The following is a 24303-nucleotide window of genomic DNA, read 5'->3' on the forward strand; positions in this document are numbered from 1 at the left end:
CTTTTATCCTATAGACCTCCAACAATTAATGTTAAAAGTCTCTTCAGCTAAGCCATCTACCTGTCTCTTAGACCCCATCCCAACTAGGCTACTTAAAGAAGCGTTACCCGTGGTTAACACTTCATTACTAGATATGATCGATATGTCTTTATTAACAGGTTATGTACCGCAGTCATTTAAAATAGCTGTGATAAAACCTCTTCTGAAAAAACCCACCCTCGATCCTGAGGTCTTAGCCAACTATAGACCTATATCTAATCTAGTGAAAATTACTAACGACCTTCTAACTGCTGCTGACAAAAGACTTGTCTCCGTACTTGTCTTATTAGATATTAGTGCTGCATTCGACACTATTGACCATACCATCCTGTTACGGAGACTGGAACATTTAGTTGGCAATGAATTGCACTAAGCTGGTTTAAGTCCTATTTATCTGATCAATCTCAATTTGTTAATGGTGACAAATTGAACAATGAATCCTCCAGGCACGCTAAAGTTAGCCATGGCGTTCCACAAGGCTCAGTGCTAGGACCAATTCAAATAATATCTTTGTTTTGTTAATGTAATTGTGACAGGCCTATATGTGCATTTCTAAATATTTTACTACTTTTATTTTTTATAACCTGAAACATTTCCCTCTATTTCCGTCATGCATAAAAAAACAACCATTCATATTTCTCACACTATCTCACCAAGACATCAAAGGTAAAGCAAAGCATTTTATTGCAAGTATTAGTCAAAGATACACTTCAAACTGAAGCAAAGCAACACTAAAAAGGCCAACAACCTATAAGAGAGAGTTACAAAAGAAAGAGACATTTAAAACTGAGAGGAATAGAGCTGTTGGTACAACAGAGCCTTTGCAACATACAGAGAGACTGAGACATGGATCATCTGGTGGTAAAGGTTCACTGTTCAACGTATACATCCGTTTGCTGGTGCATCACTCAGGAAGTATCAGAGTCCAATATCTTTAGTTTGAAATAAGACCGACACAAGAGTGATGCTACATTGAAAAAAAAAAAGAAACAATCTGAACAATCAGCGTGCACATAAAATGTTTTAAATACTTGGACTTTTTCAAATATCTGTCTTCAAAACCATTATGTGTATACAAGGGGAAAACGGCACCAGGAGCCTAATCTCTTGTGCAATATTTGGTTCAAAGTCATTATTGGAATGCTAATGGGCCAAAAACAGGTTGATCAGGTCTGATAGCCATGAGAGTAAACATTACAGTAAACATGTATTAAACCAAGATTATGGTTGGTTTAAAGGATAGAGGACCAATTTCCTTTCGGACAGAATTGACAACACTCAAAAGCTCCATGTCTCTGATCCTCCAATGGGGTGAGAGGACATCCAACCAAAAAAGAAAAGAAAAAAAAAAAAAGAACAGCAATTCATCAAAACGCAGTTCATCCTTGGTTCATTATACAGGCACAGGTTTCTGTAATCCAGCACTCCTGGTTCATGTCAGGCCCGGGTCAAACTGTATCTGAAATATTGTTCTTTGGATTTGCCATCAATGACAATACAATGATAACCAATAAGCTTACACGAACACAGGAAAGTGTAAATAAAATTCTAATTAGCAAATGTTTCCATGTCATTCAGAATGTTTATGGTGATATCTGAATTGTCCTGAGGCAGTAAGCACTGCTCATCTGGTTGAAACAAATGCCAAGAATTGTTTCCAAATGCTGTTTGACCCAGACCTTGTTTCTGTTCTGACATCATTACAAATGGGACGGATCTGTCGAAGCTTACACTTGTTCGTACATTAGAGTTCAGTAAGTTCTGTAGCAGTGTTAGTGGTTTACATGAGAAATGAGAAGAGATGAGAATGCCAGTTGGGGATTGAGGGCATATCAAGTACGTTATAGGCTTGTATTCTTGGTAGGCCACCCAACACAGGCATCACAAAGTCACATACTGTAGGAAACTGACGATAATGTAAGAACGCACTTAAGGCTGAGGCATGTCTTTTCTTGTGGAATGAGACCTGTTCCTGCTGTAAATTAAAGAAAAAAAAAAAAAATGTAAGAGGAAAGAAGTAACGCTAAATGATCCAAAGAATTCTGCCTTTTCAACATATTTCTTTCCTTCCCCCACTGCTTTTTTTATTACTTTTTTTTATTTTACACTCTCCCGCCTGCCCTTTTTACTGGCTCGGGGAATTTACATGGCTAACGTACCAATTAGCAGCGTGGGATGAAAAAAGAGTCAGCTATTCGACACTCAGTCAGTGGGGTTTCAGAAATGGTTCCCTTCGTCAAGAGATGAACTGCAACATGTGGGGGTTGGCATATGGCCTTCTCAGGTGGTAAAAGAGGTTAAAGAATATTAAGAAACGGAGGAGGGAGAGTTGACCTGTAAATATCACCAGGTCAAACCCACCGCCTCCCTTTCCTCCACCTCGCACCCCCCTCCATATTGTTGTGCTTGCGTGTCTCGGAGAATAAGGCGTCAACATGGAGGGGGAGGGGCTAAAGGCCTCATCCTCCTGGCTCCGCCCCCACCATGCTGCAATATGATGCGGAGACTCCAGCCGCTTGAATGCACTCTCAATAAATACACCATAAAATATTCCGCATATATATATTTCATATATAAATTTAAAGAACGACACATTTAAATAGGACAACAAAATAAAAGTCGGCTCAAGAACAGTTTCTCAAAATCGGATAAGTGTTAAGACAAAACAGAGAATATTTTTTTTTACAGTTATACTTATTTTGACTCTAAAATAGTTACCGTATAAGAATATCGCAATCAGGCATTACTCAAGCATTATATGTCATAATAAAAGCAATTTGCAGTTTTCTTTCATGTAGTATAACATACTGTATGCAGCATACCAAGGTAAGTGAGGTGCAGTGTTTTTTGAGATCTCTTGTAATAGAAAGATGTCACCCCCTGGACTGAAAAGGTACCCACAGAACTAGAGACACACCCTTGGTTTTTAGTCGACACCCTAACAGCTCAAGACAGGGATACTGCTGGGCACACATTCCCTCCATCAGGGACAAAACACATGGCAGGGCATTGCACTTAGATGAAAGAATGCCATGGGCTGCTACTAGGGCTGGGCATCTTGAGGAAAGTTTCAATACTGACACTGGTTCTGTTTATTTCATCTTTATACCTGGTGTAAAATGACACTTGGATAAAAGCATACTTCACTATGCAACAGACTGAATTAGTTTGTCATTTATGCTTTGTCAAGAAGTTTTCTATCCCACTGATGCTTTTCTTAGTAAAAATGCCCTTCAAGAAGAAAACCTTGCCTCTCAGTGCAAGAATCCGCTGTTGTAAAAACCTCCGGACTGCTTTCTTATTAAGCTTGAGATGCTTCAAAAATGTTGATGCCAAAATCTGTGAGGTACCGATATCGTGTTTTGACACCCAGCCCTAGCTGTAACAAAGTGTCGAGTGGTAACTCCAGAGGGAAAAGCACCACCCGAGAGCAGGCTGACTCAACCGAGCCACCAACAAAGTCACGAGAGCATGAGGCACACTTTTAATGACCGACTGCTTGGTTTGGTAACACACATCCCTTCGACTCGTTTACACTGAGGTTTGGATCCTCTCCTCCTCCTGGGGAGGAAGAAGGGGACTGGAGGGACAGAGATCGAAACCTCTTGGCTATGTGTCTGAGTGAGAGTTGCAGTCTCTAAAGTGCTGTGCTATGTGTGTCATTCGTGGGCTGGGCTGTGTCACACCACACTATTGTCAGCTATGACCCCAAACCACCCCAACACCCACCCTCCCAAACGCACATTCCACTGTACCAACGACACCATTGGTCCAAGACACTAAACGAACTAGGAAGCGAAAGCTCAACCACAACCATATACTTGGCATTTATTCTATTTCTATGTAGGCTTAATGTCTAAATACATGAAACACGAGTTTGCATGGCCCTCCCTAAAAAACAAACGTGTACAGTGAGTGTGTGTTTGTGTGTGTGTGTGTGTGTGTGTGTGTGTGTGTAAATGCAGCAGTTCCTGCACTGCAATGTGTTCTTGAAAAGGAGATTCTATTTCTTTGATTTTACATTTTATTTTGCAATTTACAGCACCATCATGAGGAAAGGCACTTTCTGTGGACTTTTTCTCACTCCATTGCTACCTTCCACTGCAAATAGAGAACAACCAAAATCAGGGATATTGATCGATTCCTCAAAAAGGGAGACACCTTCTTTTTCATTTCAAAAAAGGAGACATTGACCTTGTGGAGTTAATTTAGATATTCTTCTTCATCAGACACTTTGTGGGCATGATGTTTGTTCTTCAGCTTCTAGCAAATAGCAGTTCTAATTGTAAGCTAAGTGAAAGTGTACCCTTTCATTTCAATCAAGTCTAAAAAGTCATTTTTAATAGAACTGGAAGGACAAACAAGTCTATTCCCCTGCCGTGTAACACGGATGTCTGTTGAGGACAAATTGACCAAATACATAATGTCTTCGTATCCCTTCAAGCGTTCACTTCCACAGGCCCAAAATGGTCTTGGCTCATGTTAGGTCAATTCTCCACTGGCTGATATTTGCAAAGCAGAGCTGATGACATTTCAGTTGTAAGCGAGGCAAACACATCTGCTATGTAAACATGTGTTCAACTGCCCTCAGGTGTGTAGTTTATACACAAAGTAAAAACTCCATTAACGACAGCAGAGATAGGGAGTTAAAAATAGATTCTAAATTCTCGAAAGTCAACCTCCAGACTTGTTCAACTTCCAACATAACCTGCCTCAACAAAGTTATCATTGGTCAGCTTTGATTCCATCTTAATCACACATACTTGAATGAATAACAGAACCCACTATGTCTTACTGACCAGACCCCACAATTGTCCTTCAACCCTAATCTCTCGCACGCTTCCAAGGGGGATCACATGGGATTGTACAGCTGTGGAATGTAGTCCCCTGGCACAGGGGAGTAAATGTTCAGGAGCAAAGGGGGAAAGAGAGCAACAAGATAACAGGCTTTGTCACACCACAGATTTCCCGGGAGGGTATTTGTGAGCACATGAAGTGCTTCGGGTAAAGAGAGGAGTCCGAGGAAAGCAGCAGAGGTTGCAATCCGACGTAAATCCCCCAAGCCTTTAACACAAAGGAATGAACTGAGAATGAGAAGTACTACCCACTGTTACGACATTCTTTGACCACACGTGTCCTTGAAATGGATCAACAACACTTTCAAAAACCACTCGCCCATTCCTTTTCACTCTCCCTCCTGATAAGGAGCGGGCATCAGCACCAGTTGGAGAAAACCCGAGAACATTCGAGAGCAGACACTGCTCAATGTATAAATCGACTTTTCTTCTATTCCACCGTTTGTCATCACACTAGGGATGCAACGTCTTAATACAAAGCCTTTTCCGGAGTACAGTATGTAATATTTTCTCTCTTGAGATTCTTTACTCTACGACAAACCTCTGGCTGTACGAGCATCTACACACACAAAAAGAGAGAAATAAGCATTCAACATCTTGCAGCTCCCCCCCCCCAAACATCAAAGCAAGAGGCGGTTTAAGTCCACATCCCTATCAATAACAGTATGACAGTCCAAACACATGTCACTAGTTTTAACAACCCCACCACTGTTCACACATAAACTATACGTCATACAGTGACACAGGAACTAGTCGACAGTCTATTGCAATAATAAAACTTTGTTATTCTACATTTTTAACCATTACTTATCATGATACATTTATTACTAAGGTTAATAATTAGACTACTTTTTTTTTCTGTTAGCAAAAATAAGTGGTGTGCATTACATAATTTCAAATGTACAAATATACTTTCGATCTAGCTTTTTAAAAAGGCTTTCAGACACTAGTGAAATCATGAAGGCTCAAACCCACTGGCTTCCGCACTGGAAGGCTGCAAACGCAAACGCAACAGCGGATGCAGGACCCTACATTATACCTCACTGTCCCGAGGGAACGTCCGCCGTTGTACCGTTTGACAGGTTCTCAATGCTGATCATATCTACCGAGTAAAATCCTAAATCTCCCTCAAACCATAGCAGTAGGACCTTCTCTTGTCCTTAAGCGAGTGAGATTTACCGGGGGGGGGTTTTCTACTTCCCTACCCGCCAACTCATCCAGAGTCTCATGTAGAGGTTCAGCTTCAGATTCTAATTCAGACAGAGTAGCACCACGCCTGTGTTCGGTACCGAAACACAGCTTCTTTTAGTGCAGATAACTTTTAAAAACCCCCCCCCCCCCCCCAGACTAGCTTCAGCGGCACAAAGGAGCTAAGTTGTGACTACAATCCAGGTGCCCATGTCATATTATTAGTCAGCTGTCTAACTTAACTCCTCAGCATTGTTCTGAAGCCAGTCACAACTTTAGGCCGGGTTACATGGACAGGAAAAAAAACCTATAGTCCTGGACTCAGGATTTCTATCGAAAGAAACAGTTCATTTATGACGACGCTGACTCCATGCCCATGAACCCGGCCTTTTGGGTACAAACACACTGTAGCAGCTGGATCCATGTCTGGTTAAGATTAAGCCTGCTTTGCTTGAACACTGCTCTAAAGCAAAGCCAACAGCTAACACTGCTGTATAGGCAACAATAAATATATTGAATGTAGGATGATTTGAATGAAATGTGTAGAAAAGTCAGGGGAATAAGAGGCATCGGGTGAAACTTTCTTGCTTTAAACCATCTAATGCTGTCCATTTGTTGGAATCGTTTTTATTTTAACCCACTGAAATAGGATCCCTATAACAAGTTATACACCAGGCACTTGAATAATACCTCTTTATGGTCTTTAAACCTTTGTTACTCTTAGGAATTAAGAAAATCAGCCTCATTAGCAAACTGATGATCAGGAATTATGAAATCATGCCCAATGATGATAGAGTAGCCTCACACCACAGAGGAGCATAAAATCCTTCAATTCAAGTAAAAACATGAAAATCACCAAAACTGCAGTTGCACCATTTTTGCCCAACACCAAGGGCAAACTAATAAAACATGCTGATCAATCGTGTCACAGAGGAACAAACATGAAAGTGTCTAACGAGTGGCAAACCATTTTCCTTTCGAGGACACTCACTTTCAAATCATTTTACGTCCCCTTAAGTTCCCTTCCCTTCGTTCAACTGATTATTGCACTAGAGGAAACCATTGACGTGATCTCTATTTACCCACAATCTCAAACTCATGAGAGGGAAATGTGAGATAAGGAAAATGAATGCATGACAACTACTAAGAACATAAGCGTACACGGTTTAAATGATTTTTAAAAAAAGAAGTCAGAATCATAAAATGTTTCACATAATGTCGAAGAAAAATAACAACTACAATCAAATAACAGTGTTATACTTTAAATAAAATTCATAGATGGCTGCAATTGATATATCAGCCAATATAAACTGCCTGTTTTAAATGTGACAGCTGGCTGCTAAAGAGAAATCAAAACTGATCTGAAACCTTTAAAGGGGCATTTATACCTCGTCGCCAACAGGTGGCAGTGTGCTCAAAAGAACATGTTGCTCCATACAAGAAACCGGTGATTTCACACACTAGGGAAAAGTGACAGAAAAGAGGAAACAAGAGGAAAAATAAAAGTGGCAACTGGGAGGACATCTGGTCCAATGAAACAAATATATTCCAAAAGAAATCAAACACCAACTCCAGAGTCTGACCCTTCCTTCTTCTCTGCTCCCTCATTGGAAACACTAGGGAGAGTCAACACAATGTAAAAGTGCTGCTGCTCAAACTGACTTGAGGTACTGTAGCTGGCAAAGGAGCAGATTAGTAGACTATACAGAAAGACTGTGCCAAAGGGGAGCAAAAGTAAAAACAAACAAGAAAAACACCCACTAGGCCACAAGTAAAGGAGACACAGGGAAGAGCAGATAGGAGGGGCAATGGAAATGGGGCCTAATAAGGGTGAAAAATAACTAGTTGGCTGGTTTAATATTGCATAATAGTGCTGAGTTTCTCTCGTTTGTTTTTTTAAAGCAGCGTTTGCATCCTCTGTCCAGTGTAGGGGTGCCTCCTCCCCTCCCTCCTCCCTGCTTTCCTCTGCACAGTGTCAGGTCCGGATTGACTAGGCATGTAGGGGGGTGGGGCGGGACTTGCACATATGAGGACTCCTTGACTGGCAAGCCAGGTGTGCATGGTTGTGTCTGTGTGTGTTTATGTGTGTGTGTGTGTGTGTGTGTGTGTGTGTGTGTGTGTGTAAAGGGTGGCAATGGTTGGGGAGGGCTGGTTTAGCTTAGGCGAAGTACATGGTCCTCAGGGTGTCGTGGTGAATCTGAACAGCTTTGGCCAGCGCCTGGGGGTCCCGACCGTTACTCTGACCAGACACGTGGCTGCCCTCAGCGCTGCACAGTGGAGAGGAGAGGAGAGGAGAGGACCAGTTATGATGGATGACACACAATTATGGCATGCATTGCATGCAGGAAAATTGGGCACATTCTGCAATACAACTGCTATCAAAACATTTATCTCTAAAAACATCACTTCAAGACCTTTAGAGTCAAAATAGAAGAACATCTTGTTTATTGCCCCCAGTCTCTCTCCCTTTCTCACCTGTCATGTTCTTTGTCCACCAGATGGTAGCGGGCACGGAAGGCTACCAGGTGGGCGTAGTAGGCTGGCGCAGGGATGGAGACGGAGCGGGTACAGCGCACGTAGGTGTGGCACAACTGGTAGGTGAGCAGCTGGAACTCGTCAGCGGTAAAACAATTGTCGTCCCACAGTACATGGTAGTGGGAGGGCCGACTGGTGCCCTGGGAGAAGGGGATTAAATGACACATTTATATTATTATTAGATTCACATTTAAGATAACAATACGTTATTGCATTTTAAACATAGTCAATAGGAGTTTGCTTCGGTGGACTCAAAGAAAACAAAAAGAAAGCCTTAGCCTCAGGACATCATATAACTACACTGAGACATAAAACAAGTGATAAAAACTAAATGACCCCGGTCAAACAATTAAACGTTTGCATAAAAAAAAAAACATAAGGATGCTATCAGCACCACAAACCAACTATGATGTATACATCGCTGTATAAATACCATTATAGTGTCTTCGGGACAAGAATAACAACAGCACAATGGTGATTTAAGAGTTAAATATGCAAACAGCCTCTGGTGAAGTGCTGTTGCAGAACCTCACTGTCCTAGTTACTATTACTTTTAAAAGAAGGGAGGAAGTAAAAAAAAAAAAAGTTGGTAGATTGAAGACACAAGTCTTGCAGAACAGGCGTCCTGTTTTCTGTGGCATAATGGTGTAAATTGCATTAAGGGAAGGAAGCTCCCTGGCATATGATTTTTGATGGCACAACGTTGTCAGTTCCTGGAGATCAAACCTCAAATAAAGTATAAATAAAAGGAAAGTGAAAAAAAAACTAAAGTATTTCCTCTTTTCTCTCTCTACCATTTCATTTCTGAATCCTGTTTCTTATCTACTTGCAAGAATGCATAGCTCTGCATAAGCAAACCCTTTTCAGACTTGAGATTTTAGTGAAGGAGAATGTGATGAAACACAGCTGAAAGAGGGCAGCTGGGCAGAGAAGACAAGAGGTTGGTCTGACCTGTATTCCAGCGTGACTGCAGAGGTAAAAGTCAAACTCGTAGGGATGTGTGATGTCCGTATCCACGGTAGTACCAGCAGGAATGTTTCCACTACGTCCAACCTGACAAAAGCAAAGTTAAGGTCGGTGAGTCCCTTTGACTGTTTTTGTTTTAACGTTTCACCATGAAAACAAAAAACAGCTAGAACAAGAAAATGGAAGATCACGGAAAAGAGAAGCAGAAAACAAAGCTTTTAAAGCACTAATTGATGCCAGGAGGTAAAAATTCTAATCATTGAAAAAAACAAAAAAAACATACTTGATGGAACGAGTCAGGCAAAGGTTTACCAAGTGCTTCCCAATCAACCAATTAAAAGCCTAATGCTCTAGAGAGCCTAATGCTCTGCACTGAAAATAAGGTTGTTACTAGCTGAGTCTTACTCTAGGGGCCTTGAGTGCCACTCCAGAGCTTTCGGTTTGCATTGGGCCCTAATGCTTTAATCGAATGTAATTACAGGGGTTAGGAGGGTGAACAGTCCAATTGACAACAAAAGGTAATTAAGGAGGCCCATTTCGAGTACTTAACGTGCTGGCACAGAGCATAAAAAAAAGATATGGACTAACACATAACACACTGTATTGGCTTTAATGGGTCCCATCGCAGTGTCATACTTTAAGAGAGTGAGAGTGTGTGTGCTCGTGTTTGTGTGCGAGTGGTGGGGACTCACTCTCTCGTTGCGGTCGGCACAGAAGAGGCGAGTATGGTGGCGTTTTTGCACAACAATGTAAGTGATGCCTGGCTGGTACTCCTTCTCCAGGCTGATACAGGCCTCACGAATGGCCAGCAGCTCATAATACAGCACCTGAAGAAAAGAAGCAAAAAAAAGTTTATAGAAACTACCCTTTAAGAAAACCCACGTCAACCATATTCTTCACACACTGTTACAATATACAGTATACTGTATTTCCTTATCTATATGTCTCATTTTAGTTCCATAGTGTCCTATCATATAAGGATGATATGGATCTTTACCCAGGTTTCTCTACAGGCCTACTAAGCAACCGATCATAATATTAACTTATGGCTATGTGTTTATCTACATGTTGTATGTACAGTATATCTTGCTATGTGTACTGTCTGTACAAACAAATATCCATCTGGGACAATAAATCTAAACCTAAATCTAGTTCAAATGCAAGAAAGCCTGGCAATGTTGTCCTCAATTGTAAAAAATGTATCTCATTTAATCATCTGTGATTAAAGAATATTTTGGAATATGTTTGTACATTTTGATTTAAAGTGAACTACAAGTCTGATCTACGGAGCCAAAAACGTACGTACCGTCTCTATTTAAAACATGTAAATTATGGTCTGTTAAACCATAATTTAAGAAGAACCATAAGAGAATTCTGCAAGCCAAACTCAACTGGATTCTGGCTGGTGTCTGCTGCATAATTCACAACTTGACTCCAGTCATTTTGTGAGAGAAAGTGGGAGCTGACCTGTCTGAACTGGCCTTCTGAAACTCCATCCCTGTAGAAAATGATCCTGGTGGGCTTGTAGCGAGTTGACTTGTAGAACTGGATCAGCAATTCCCGCACCATGGAGGCCAGGTCCTGGATAACCTCCTGCCTGGGCCTCTGGACCCGCACAGTGGCACAGTATCTGCTGGGGTGGGCATCCATACTGCCTACAACCTGGAATAGAGAGCGGGGGGGGGGGGCATGGTGATAGATTGCAAGGGGTCAATCAAGAATGAATGTCAGATACAGGGAAGTTAATAGGTTAATACATTCAACCAATAGGTCAGGTGTAGTCTATATATCTACGGAGTTCCGCTTCCGGGTTTGCTCCGTTGCCGCAGGAAATTCCACTGGATGTCACTCTTTCCGGCCGGATGTCCGTTATTTTCCACTTCCTTTGTATTGGATTTTAAATTCTGGTCGATTTATGAGGACTATGGTTAACTGCTCCTCACATCTCTGCAGGGTAAATCCAGACAGCTAGCTAGACTATCTGGCGAATTAGAATTTTCTCTCGCACGACTAAAATAACTTTTGAACGTACACGTTCCACCAAAACAAGTTCCTTCCCGAGGATATTTTGCAGCAACACCGTTGCTCCGTACGGCGCTTAGCAACACCCAAGACGATTGTGATTGGTTTAAAGAAATGCAAATAAACCAGAGCAGGTTTTTCTCCCATCCCGTAATGCTGTGTGGACTAGCCAGACCCTCCTCCGTGGCGCTGTGGAGGAAGGTCTGGCAACGCGAGACTAGGTCAGGTGTAAAATGAAGAAGAAAAAAACTCACTGCTGCAATTGAAGGCTTCTTCCCATCTCCAGCAGGCGGATGTGTCACATCTGCTCCCAAGAAGATAACTGGCTGCTGAAACACTGATGGTCTATTGATTGAGAGACGTAACAAAGACATTCATTTTATTGAGTTTCTCGCACGGAGAGTCATATTATTTTGTGAGTCATATTATGACACAAATTTTGAAACAATAATTTAACCGTCCAAGCTACAAGAGGCCATTTAAAACCACCATCACTATAGCAGAGCATTGCCATATATAATAATAATAATAACTTTTATATTATTTATTTATATAGCACCTTTAAAAACAGAGCTGTATAGCGAGAAGACAATATAATAGCAGAAAGCCGAACAGTGAGGCCAAACAAAAGCAAACCAAAATTAATTATAAATACAAATAAAAGAATAAAAGCAATGAAAAGATGATAAAAGCAATAGAAAGACGACGATAAAAAGACAACAATAAAAAGACATCACATAAAAGCAAGTCAATAAAAGTGGGTTTTAAGAAGTGATTCAAACTAAATCACTAATTATGCGAGTCTTATCTTCATCAGGCAGCTTGTTCCAAAGCTGAGGGGCTCTGATGGCAAAAGAACGGTCACCTTTAGATTTAAGCCTCGACTTTGGAACGGCCAGAAAGGCCCCACCAGAGGATCTGAGGCTGCATACTGGCTCAGTTTCTGTTACATTTAGGTTAGGGCCAGACCCAGACGAAATTTAAAAATCAATTCTAAATTGAACAGGGAGCCAGTGGAGAGAAGTTGGGATTGGGGTAATGCAATGTTGTCTGTTAAAACCAGTAAGAAGCCTAGCTGCTGCATTCTGAACTCTATCTAATATATGAGGAGAAGGAGAAGGAGAGCATGACTGACCGCTGGTGAGGTACCAGGATGTTGTTGATGCCTCCCAGCTTCACATTGATCTTGAGGCAGAGGTTGGAGAGGGTCTGAGGTGACGTCTTCACCACATTCTTCACCTGGACACACTGCGTGGCCATACCCAAAAGGGTATCTCCCACACGCTTTACCTCGGCTATGGGTGGTTACAAAAAGTGAGCATTAGAAAAAAGGAAAAGTTAACAAAAAAAACATATTTCGTCCTTGCAAAAGTAGCACAGGACATTATAATGTCAGTTTTTAAAATGGAGATTTAGGAAGGCAGAGGAATAATATTCAACTTATGAGCCGTAGTTAAATATAAACGATAGAAGAGAGCAGTCATACATGGAAACACTGTAGGATTTAAGAATAAAACATGGGTATGAGCAGTCTGAAAAAAACTCAAAGATAGAAAATATAATAATTTATGGAAAGACCATTTTTTGATAGCACGTGAACTACACTCTCCTCAATGTGGTTCTTTCATTGACATTTGAGAGAATATTGCACCAGCACTCAGTCCCAGAGTAGCATTAGTGTTTCCACCCAATCTAAGCCACAAGAATATCTCAGGGCTCTAATATAATATTTATTTTAAGCAGTTTTCTAACCATAGACAGGAGTCTTTCCCGGCAGGATGACAATGATGAGCTGCAGTCCGGCGTAGGTGTTCTTCAGGTGTCTGAACATGGGCTCCACGCTGTCCGCTCCCTGGGCGTATTTACAGAAACATGGCTGGCCCTGGATGGGCATCCCAGCATCCTTAGAGATCTTACGTAGCTGGTCTGTGAAACCCCTACACAAGGAAGAAGCGGGAGGCCAGGATGAAGAGTCAGTAGAATGGTGAAGTCAACTACAATCAAAGCTGCAAGCTTGTGCCCGTTTGCTTGGAAGAAAATAATAAGCATGGACACCTGCAAAAATGTTGTCAACACATCAGAAAATATGGTTCTTTGTGTAACAGTAAAGGGTATGTCAATAATGTTTTACATTAATCAGTTATCTTAAGTAAAAGCTTTACATTTTAAAATGTGTTTAGCTATGTTGTTATTATCCAATAATACTAAAACTCTAACTTTAGTGTATCATTGCATTTGTCCATGCTCAGCAGTTTGCAGAGCCTGGGGATTTTATTTTATATTTTTACTTTATTAGTTAATGCTAGAAGGACTCACATTCATTAAAAATAACCGTAACTATGTCAGAGGTAAACAAAAGGATAGTTTATCTGTAGTCCCTGACCAGATGTCAAAAACGTACCCTAAAAACTGCAAATTGCCTTATGCTGATAAGAAATGCTACTGTTCTTTAAGTAATCATTTGAAACAGATAATATTAAAGGGCAACTATTATATAGCATTTTCAGGATTATACTTGCATTTTGTGTTTGTACTAGAACATGTTTACATGCTTTAATGTTAAAATAAAACTTTATTTTTCTCATACTGCCCACGGCTGCAGCACCTGTATTCACCCTCTGTCTGAGACGCTCTGTAGGAGCGCCTGTCTCTTTAATCCCTCCTCCCGAAAAAGCCCAGTCTGCTCTGATTGGCCAGCGCACTTATCCGGAGCCTCCGCTTCCTGTTTCACTCTAGTAGAAGCTGGAGCTACTGCAATGGAGTATATAGCAGGACTTTGTACCGTGAAAAAAAAAAAATTGCCAATAAAGGCTTCTAAACTAAATATTACACAACCAAACATGTCCCAGCAGTAAAGTGACCGGAATTTGGTCTAATAAGTAGCTTATTAAGCTAGCTACTTAATAGTTAGCAGTATGCTATAAGTAATGTCAGAGAGATACGAGTACAACTATGAAACAAGGTATTATCTCCTTAATACCAAAACCTGATAAAGACATTTTATTAATAGATAATTGGCGGCCTATCACTCTATTAACAATTGATTATAAAATCTTGGCTCTAGTTTTTGCAAATAGATTAAAGACAGGTCTTGACCATATTGTTGCTGAAACAAATTCAGTCTTTATTAATGGTCGACATATTAGTAATAATATTAGACTTGTAGTAGACCTATTGGACTATGCAGACTCAGTACATTCAAAGGCTTTCATTCTTTTTCTTAGATTTTTTTTATTTATTTTTTTTCGACACCAAGCTCAAGCTGTTTGGTTTTGGGACATTTGTAGAGACAATTGAAATGTCTTATAAGGGAATTAATAGTTCTGTAATAATAAACTTCCAACACATCTCAAAGATTTGATATAAAGCGTGGTGTCCGACAAGGTTGCCTTATTTCGCCCTTTTTATTTATTTTAGTTGTTAAAGGCATCTCCATATTTGATAGGGAAATTAAAATTTCGCAACTGGCGGATGATACAACACTTTTCCTTAAAGATAGAGATCCGTTATCAAAAGCTATTAAGCTAGTTGAACAGTTTTCTTCAACCTCAGGTTTAAAGCTTAATATATCTAAATGTGCATTATTGCCATTGCATGACATCCTGTAAAGAATGTAGTGAAATATTTAGGTATTTAAACTTAGCACAAAAAGTGTTTGGTAGATTATTTCTCTGTGTTAACAATGCTTTTTGGCAATAAATCTTTTACCGTTGGAAAGCCTGTTTAGTTCCCTTTCAAATGGTGCCCCATTTGTAAGGAACATGCATTTGTGGGATGAGCAGCAGCGCTGAGTATGTGGGTTGCACCCATGAAAAATTTGCCAAATCTTCTCTGCCAATGCCAAACAGCTTATTCTGCCATTGACTCATTTGGTGTTTGGTGGATTGGATGATTGAAGTTTGAAAAAACAAGACATATTGGCAATTTAACAATGTATTCATTTCACAAACAGGAGCCTCAGTAGCGTGTGGAAGAACCATACACAGCCACAACAGCCTGGCATCTCCTCCTCATGCTGGTCACCAGCCTGGTCACACACTTCCCATTCTTCAACCAGCATTTGTCACAAGTCAGCCAACGTGGTTGTATTGGTCACTCTGGCATGAACAGCACGCCCAAGCTGATCCCACAAGTGTTCAATGGGGTTGAGGTCAGGACTGCTGGCAGGCCATTCCATCCTCTCCACTCCCACATTCTGGAGGTGTCTCTGATAAACCCCGCCCTGGGGGGGTCGAGCGTTGTCATCTTGGAGGATAGAGTTCGGTCCACTGTGTCCAGACTGTGGACTATATATGGGTTGCAGAATCTCATCTCTATATCTCTCTGCATTGAGATTGCCTCCAATGATGACAAGCCTCGTTTTTCCAGTGAGGGAGATGCCGCCCCACACCACACTGCCTGGCCACCAAAAGGTGTTACTCTATCGGTGCAGCAATCAGCATAGCGTTCTCCGCATCTTCTCCACACTTTGACCCTATGATCCAACTGCCGTAGGCAGAATCATCCAATCCACCAAATGAGTCAATGGCAGAATAAGCTGTTTGGCATTGGCAGAGAAGATTTGACAAATTTTTCATGGGCACAACCCACATACTCAGCGCTGCTGCTCATCCCACAAATGCATGTTCCTTACAAATGGGGCACCATTTGAAAGGGAACTAAACAGGCTTTCCAACGGTATAAGATTTATTGCCAAAAAGCATTGTTACCACAGAGAAATAACCTACCAAACACAAATTTCCTTACTTTTTGTGCTAAGTTTATATAACTAGAAACCTTTTAGCAAGACATTTGAACTTTAACGAGAGAATTAAGAAGACTAAAAATATATTCAACCTCTGGCTTCAAAAGGGACTTAACATTGTATGGTAGAGTACTTTTATCAAAAACTGAAGGCCTGTCTCGCTTTGTTTACCCTTCACTTTATCGTTTTGTTAAGGATTCCATGGCCAATGATATTAATACGTTATTCCTTGATTTTATTTGGAAAAATAAAACTCACAAACAAACAAAAAGCAGTACTATCTAACAACAGAGAGGAAGGAGGTATTGAAGCTTTACATTTTATTGATATGGTTAATGCTTTTAAAATGAACTGGCTTAAAACATGCCTGGCAAACCCAAATTCTATATGGTTCTTCACAAAACAACTTTCCCATTCCTTATAAGGAATACAAGGCTGTAACTAAAGCCATTCCTTCAGGTTTAATCCATCTGATTAAGAGTCATGCTTGTTTTAATTAAGTAATTATATCATATGCTCAACCTACTTTGTTTTTAAATGTCTTGAATTACATGATAAAAAAATGTGATAATAAATGTATTCGTCAACTTTTACAAAGTAAAAACCTTTTTTTTTTATTCCAAGAGGAAAGTCTAATTGGAATTCACGTTTGGAAGATACAAACTGGAAACAAAAATGGCTTTTACCGCATACATTTAGTATTTCTAACAAAGTCAAAGAAATTCATTTCAAAATTTTACACAAAATCGATCCAGTAAATTCTGTAATATCTATATGGATGTTGAAAGCTCCTGTTCTTTTTGTGGACGCACTGATGAAACTTTTTATTTTATCTTTTTTTTCAATGTCAAGCTACATTAAAATGTTCTGATTTAAATTGTTTCATTTTGACTTTAGTCAGCAGTTGACACTAATAGAATACAGCAGCAATTTCTACAGTCAAATAAAGGCTTTTAAACCAAATACTGCTAACAGAAAATGTTTCAGGAGTAATGTGACCCGGAATTGGGGAGAATTTAACGACACTGGCAGCCAAGGTGAAATTGTTTACAGCCGTTACATTTAGTTACATGGGACAATGTTAACACCGCAGTGGCTTAAAAAAAAAAAAAACACTCAAGTCCTGCCTACTTGGAGCAGATGGACAATCGTAGAAGGCCGGCTTAGAGTTGCGTAACAGTTAGCTGAGAGTAGGACAAACTGTTGAAACCAGAGTGTTCCGAATAGTTGGAAATCTGAACGTTTTAGCTCACAGGGATTTTCTCTAAAATACGTTTACCTCATTATTTGAAATAATCATTGTAACATTGTAGATATGACAGAAAAAAATGGAATAGCATAATATGTGACCTTTAATTCATGCCAGATCACAATCTATGGAGACAAAAATATACAAATACAATCTCTGACATCATTAAAGATTAATGAAAAATAGATAAGTGATTTGAATAGTAATCTAACAAATGTCTTTTGAACTTTCATGAACATACTTAAGTGGGCATCATCACTGTACGCACAGTGACAACAGAATCTCAGAAAAGGAGTTTTTGAAAACATTTGCAAATAATCATACTTTAGTATTTCTTCTCGACACTGCCTTTGCGTGGCGAAGCAGGCGATGGCCCACATCTTGATCTCCACCCCGGTGTGGAACTGCTTCCCCCTCATGTCCCACACCCCATGGCTGGGCGTGGCTACAGTGCGGTTCTGAAACAACATTGCAGTCTCACCGCATGTACTCATGATTATGTGAGCAAACACTCGCATTCATTCGGTTCATTCAGACTCACACTTACACAAGTAGAAAAACAAGAGCGCCCTCACTCACATACAAACATAAACACACACACACACACTCTGAAAACCCACAGAACCTACACGCACTCTTCATCCATACCAAAATGTATTAACATTCACTTTTGTACATAAATTCACAAAAGAAAAGAAACATGTCAGTCAAAGAAACATGCATTTGCAAAACATATTTGTGCTCACCAGAGAAACATTTAACTTTCAAATCAAATAACAAATCGTTAAGTTGAATTTCATTGCAAAAGTAGTGTGATGCACTATGTGACGAATCGTATGTGAGATGCCATTTACTGTGTGTATCCTGCACAACATAGTGTGCCTAATGGTGTCATAGTTCTCACTAATACACACATCCAAATATAATAATTTTATCTTTCACTTTGGTATTTTATTTAATTCTTTTTACCCTCTGCCCTCTGTGCAGCACTTTGCACTTTGTTTTGATAAGTTTGATATTATTATTAATATTATTATTATAGTAGTTCTGTAAAGATGTGCCCCCTCAGAAAAGATAAACAGACAGATGTTAATAAACGCTGTGGTTCAGTCTCAGTAAGCTGCTTCTTTATGCAATTTTGTAAACTTCTTTAACCCACCTCTTTTTGACTTCACGAAGGAAAATTAACATTGCGCAAATGCTGGCAAAGGCTATATACTTTAGAAGCTATCCAATCATGATTTGGGTATTCTTTTTTTGATTCAACCCCTTGTCGCAGAGAGACAAATGTTTCCTGTCCTGTTTGCCCCTCTAAAAAACGTTTTAAATTTGCACTACTGAGACTCAACCACAAAGAAAGCCAAAAAGACTGACACCATGTAGTACAAACAGAAGCCAGTGAGTTAGTTCCCCTTAGAGACAGTGGAATAAAGGCTGAGGAAGGGGAGAGCGTGTCAGACAAACAGAGAGAATGGGCGTGATTTAAAGGAAGGGTACCATAAAGTGCTCTGTGCTCACCCTGCCGCCGTACTGCAGCATGGGGGCGGGTAGCACTCGCCCCGTCACATGGGCCATCTCGTCGCGCACCTTGAACTGGAATTCCTGCACAAAAGGGTCCGCCTCGTAGTTGGCACTGCGTACCTGCAGGGAAACAGGGTGGGAATATTGGACACAGGTTCAGGCCATGGTAGTTAATAACAACATGAGTAAAGACCATTTACGCAAAAGGTTATAGTATATAGCCATGTGTTCTACAGATGTTTCCTATATCTGCTCACTTATCCTGGCTTGTTTTGGTTGAATAAACAGTTCTGACATTTTGGGAAAAAAGCTTATTTTGCGTTTTTTGCCAAGAGTTAGATGAGAAGAACAATACCACTCTCATATCTGTCAGTTAATATTGGGTTCTTCTTCTTACCTAACTCTCAGCCAAAAAGTGGATAAGCGTATTTCCGCAAAAGTCAAACTATTCCTTTAGGAGCAGCAGCTTAACTTAGAAGAGGCTTGTTGTCAATTACCAGCGCAGAGACCATTTCTCAGATGTTGTACAGTAGGACAAAATTGGTATATTGTGACACAACTGTGATTCCTCTTAAGAACACAGCCAAAGTGCAGCAGTAGTTCAGTGGGCATTTCATCACAAAATGTGATGTCTACAATGCTTGCCTCTGTGCCAAGTGCTTGTGCCATCATTGTTTTAGATAGACCACAGGCCTATGCTTGTAACCCTAATGAGGCTTTGCTTTTCTGTACGGGTATTAGTTTTCCTTAATGGTTCTTTAATGCAATTTCTCTTTTGCAGTTAGCATTTTGATTGTTTTCATTATTTCACAAGATGTTGGTGGAGAGGAAAAATGAAATGGTAAATTGGTGACATGTCACACAATGTCAGGCGCAAGCTCCCTAATCCAAAATGACTGCAAACACGGGGTACATGATCAGCCCAGCTGGTACTTACAGTATGTAGTTCTGACAGACACAGCTTATCTGCTTGTTTTGCCATTTTCTGTCTCTCAACCTCTGCTATTACGCCCACACTGGCCTGTCAGTTTTAAGCAACTGTGCATCTAAATGAAAACGCCACCACAGTGCTATCTATGTCGATTTCCTGTAAGCAAGTCCAGTCATTTTGCTTCTGAGTGAAGATATAGGGAGATGTGGTTTAATAAGGTAAAAGCAGGAACTGAATGTGCATTGTTAATTTGATGGTGGCCAGAGGCAGTGTACAGTCCATCAATCTTTTCATAAACAATACGCTGCAGACACTGTAGCAGCCTCACACACATTAAAGCCATTACAACTCTGGTATTTTGTTGACCCTATGTAGGCCTGCCTTGTAATTGCCAAAAGCAATGGACAAGCACACAGACATGCCTCTGTTAACAATATAAAATGAGAATCTAGGATGGGTGATTACTAAACAAGCAATTTGATATCAAAATGAACCGCATGGCAACCAAGTGTTGACAAGCTTAGCAACGCTGCAGCATTTTGTCTTTGGCTGTGTCGACACCCTCCTCCTTTAAAGTTAGAGCCCCAACAATGGCTTGGTATTTTGACTTTGTACGGTATTACCTAAACCTAACCACTTGAATGATGGTGCATACTTAGGACACTGTACAACATAAGATGTTCTGCCTACTAGACAAATTGCAGGTCAATTGGACAGTATATGATGCACAAACGCCATTTGTTTTTGTGTTCTGTACTCAATGTTTTACCATTTGTAAGAAAATACAGTACATAACGGTAACAATTTTAACCATTCTATTTTATGTAAGTGCTCATTCCAAAAAAGAAATCAAGTATGCAACCAAATAGGTGTCACAGCAGTATGTTGATGCTGAAGGAATACTTGACATACATACAGTCAACTAATCAACAGATGCCACTAAATGTAAATTCAGTATTCAAACAGGGTGTCTATGGAGTGATAGAAGGGATCTTGATCCAACTCACCAGCCTGCTGATCTCCTCTTGTCTGTCGGGTGCAGAGCGAGCTGTGGCTTTGATCATAGTGGAGGTCTGATTATCTGTCAGCTTCTTGATGCATCGTTGACCTGCTACAATGTTACACACCTGCAAGAAAACGAAGACAAACGTTGAATCTATAATTTACATACATACATTTATTTATATAATTTTAGTTTTTACTGAGCCAGCAAAAGACTGACTGACTTGAAAGACACTTGAGCTATTTATGCAGCTGCATGTATACAGCTGACACACAGGCACACCTGACAGCTGCCAAGCAGACGATGCACTGCACGTTTCTTCATTTTGAGTTGTTTACATTGAAACCCAATAAAACAAAACGTGAAATAGCAAGTTGCTTTCTCTCACCTCCAGGGGCAGGTATGTGTGCTTTTGCTCCTGACCCACTTGTAGACAGGGCAAATGTGGGTACTTCAGCTGCAGGTTGTACTTTTCCCTGAAGTACTGGGCTACAGTGCGCTCTACAGTTTGACCATTTTCCAACTGTAGAGGGAACCTGCAGGGAAAAGAGCATCTCATGTCAAAAACTAGACTACTTCTGAGGGCAACTGAATTAGATTTATTTATTTATTTATTTATTTATTTATTTTTTATTTTTTTTTTTTTTTAAATAGTGCCATTAGGATCGTAACTGATCAAGCTAAATCAGTCTAATCTTTATTCATTGGTTTGCTTTACATGTTCAAAATATAAAACCATGTAAGGAAAGCAGTGATGCAGACTATTTTGCTATAAATGCAAAGGTTTTACATTGTCTCGGATCACTTACCTAAACTAGATTTGTTTTATTAACTTCAATATACTTTTCAGTGTTCACTGTGTGGCAGAGACATTGTGTTTCGAAATCAGACTGGGGGCAAAACAATATGATTGTAACAAAAAAAAATACAATTTGTAACAAGTGCCACAGGTATACATTTTGGCTGGCTACCATATTCATATCAGTGACAATAGCGCAGAAACAGACCATAATTAGACCATAACTCCGAACAGAATAGCCCCTTTTGGACGTGGAATCTGTACTGGGCTACTGGATTACTTAATGTAAACAAAGAGTGACTGACTTAAAAATATAGTCAGTTGCCAGTTTATAAAAAACTAATGCAACAGTTATTAAAACTTGCCTTCATGAAGGTTATAATGTTTAATTTTTGTTCATGTAGGTAGGACGTATTGCTACTGTTGTATTATACAGTGCCTGACAAAAGTCTTGTCGCTTATCTAAGTTGTAGGAACAACAAATAATAACTTGACTTGTAGTTGATCAATTGGAATCAGAAATGGTTTATATGAAAGGCAAAGGCTTCTGGATAATGCTTATTATACCAAAATAAAGGTTTGTATCATTCATTGAGTTTTATCATTGAATTAGGACAGAAAGGTCAGATTTGGCTTGGACAAAAGTCTTGTCGCATACAAAAATACAGCAATGTACGGTAGAAATTATACTTTATTGTGAATACACAAACATGCTACAATAACATCAGAGCATACGTAAAGTCATGGTGCCTTGGGAAAAAGAAAATGAGCTTGGAGGACTACATCCATACGTCTCGGCAATGACTCAAATAACGTATTGATGAAGTCATCTGGAATAGCAAAGAAAGCAGTCTTGCAGGACTCCCAGAGTTCATCAAGATTCGTTGGTTTCATCTTCCAAGCCTCCTCCTTTATCTTACCCCAGACATGCTCAATAATGTTCATGTCTGGTGACTGGGCTGGCCAATCCTGGAGCACCTTGACCTTCTTCGCTTTCAGGAACTTTGATGTGGAGGCTGAAGTATGACAAGGAGCGCCATCCTGCTGAAGAATTTGCCCTCTCTTGTGGTTTGGAATGTAATGGGCAGCAATAATTTGTTGATACTTCAGGCTGTTGATGTTGCCATCCACTCTGCAGATCTCTCGCACACCCCCATACTGCATGTAACCCCAAACCATGATTTTTCCTCCACCAAACTTGACTGTTTTCTGGGTGAATCTTGGGTCCATGCGGGTTCCAACAGGTCTTCTGCAGTATTTGCAGCAATTGGGATGCAGTTCAGTGGATGATTCATCAGAAAAATCAACCTTCTGCCACTTTTCCACTGTCCATCCTTTCACCAAGCTGTGGGCCTTTGCAAATGCAACACACTTTTTTAGTTGTCTTCTGTTTAATGCTGGTTTGTCAGCACTAATTCGGCCATGGAGGCCACTGCGTGAGAGAATTCGACAAACTGTTGTTATAGATACAGGGGTTTCTGGTGGCCAGCCCAGAAAAAGGGCTGGCCCTGGACTGTCGAACAGTTGTCTTATGGGGTCTGCCTGACCTGGACTTGTCATGAACTTCACCAGTTTCTTCAAATCTTTTTCTTATCCTTTCCACTTGACGTTTGGATACATTGAAGATGTCTGCCACCTCAGCAGCAGACTTGGTCTTCAGGCTCTTGATGATCAGCACTTTGGTCTGTGGTTGAATCTTTGGCATGTTGTGAGAGGTCAGGTTGCACTTCACATGAAGGTCTGGTGTGCTGGAGTTCTTTTTATACACACCCAGGAATGTGTTAATTACAGTATTTGTCACAGGTGAAACTCTAATCTGTGATTGGTTGAATCATATAAAGACACGACAAGACTTTTGTCCAAGCCAAATCTGACCTTTCTGTCCTAATTCAATGATAAAACTCAATGAATGATACAAACCTTTATTACCAACAATTTAAGTGTGTAGCCATCTATCGTCCAAACCTCACAATCACTATTTAAATATAATTAAGTATCTTTACTCTTATTCTAACAGCATATTGCTACACGGCTATTGCCATAGAGATGGACCATCCTTTTCGATGGCAATATGGTGATGTAACACCATTTAAAGGATAACACACAGCAAGATATTCTACTCTGGACTGTTAAGACTCTGGAAACTCTGAAGATCAGCAGGCACACACAACGCGACTTCACTAATGGATGACTAATATTGACATCATGGTTGTTAGATGAGTCAGCTATTATCTGGTTTGTTTGGTGGTGAATCGGTGATCGCATCCTCTGTGATCTGTGCTCCCCGCCCCCATCACATCCACGCAGTCAGCCCAGAGTCTCCCGTTCCCCTCCCCGCCCGGAGGCTGACTCACGTTTGATGGCTGGCAGGCCGACGGGTCACGTTGCAGACGCGGTACTTCCTCCGCATGGTTCCACAGTGCGTCACCTCTACCTTCAAACCTGGTGAA

General features: G+C 40.4%; 1 protein-coding gene and 1 long non-coding RNA gene across 4 annotated transcripts in view; one reads left to right on the forward strand and one right to left on the reverse strand.

Moving 5' to 3' along the window:
- Positions 1–706: 706 nt before the first annotated feature.
- LOC116060690 (protein argonaute-3) overlaps positions 707–24303 on the reverse strand; it is a 43316-nt gene continuing 19719 nt past the window's right edge. Inside the window, exons 7-20 of one of the 3 annotated variants that reach the window (XM_036006792.1) lie at positions 24208–24295; positions 21443–21590; positions 21059–21178; positions 19097–19240; positions 17924–18057; positions 13359–13543; positions 12742–12901; positions 11861–11951; positions 11052–11246; positions 10277–10411; positions 9570–9671; positions 8559–8758; positions 8207–8350; positions 707–8176 (exon numbers count right to left, since the gene is read on the reverse strand). In XM_036006792.1, coding sequence (XP_035862685.1) covers positions 8242–8350; positions 8559–8758; positions 9570–9671; positions 10277–10411; positions 11052–11246; positions 11861–11951; positions 12742–12901; positions 13359–13543; positions 17924–18057; positions 19097–19240; positions 21059–21178; positions 21443–21590; positions 24208–24295 — 1811 coding nt within the window. In that variant the 3' untranslated portion in view covers positions 707–8176; positions 8207–8241. Of the gene's footprint in view, positions 8351–8558; positions 8759–9569; positions 9672–10276; positions 10412–11051; positions 11247–11860; positions 11952–12741; positions 12902–13358; positions 13544–17923; positions 18058–19096; positions 19241–21058; positions 21179–21442; positions 21591–24207; positions 24296–24303 lie in introns of all 3 variants that reach the window. The other 2 variants (XM_031314425.2, XM_031314418.2) reach the window with 2 other exon arrangements.
- LOC116060715 overlaps positions 20911–24303 on the forward strand; it is a 28846-nt gene continuing 25453 nt past the window's right edge. The window contains exons 1-2 of the long non-coding RNA XR_004107562.2: positions 20911–20922; positions 21604–21613. This is a non-coding gene — a long non-coding RNA (uncharacterized LOC116060715). The remainder of the gene's footprint in view (positions 20923–21603; positions 21614–24303) is intronic.

This window comes from Sander lucioperca, chromosome 10 (assembly GCF_008315115.2).
Source record: "Sander lucioperca isolate FBNREF2018 chromosome 10, SLUC_FBN_1.2, whole genome shotgun sequence".
Taxonomy (NCBI): domain Eukaryota; kingdom Metazoa; phylum Chordata; class Actinopteri; order Perciformes; family Percidae; genus Sander; species Sander lucioperca.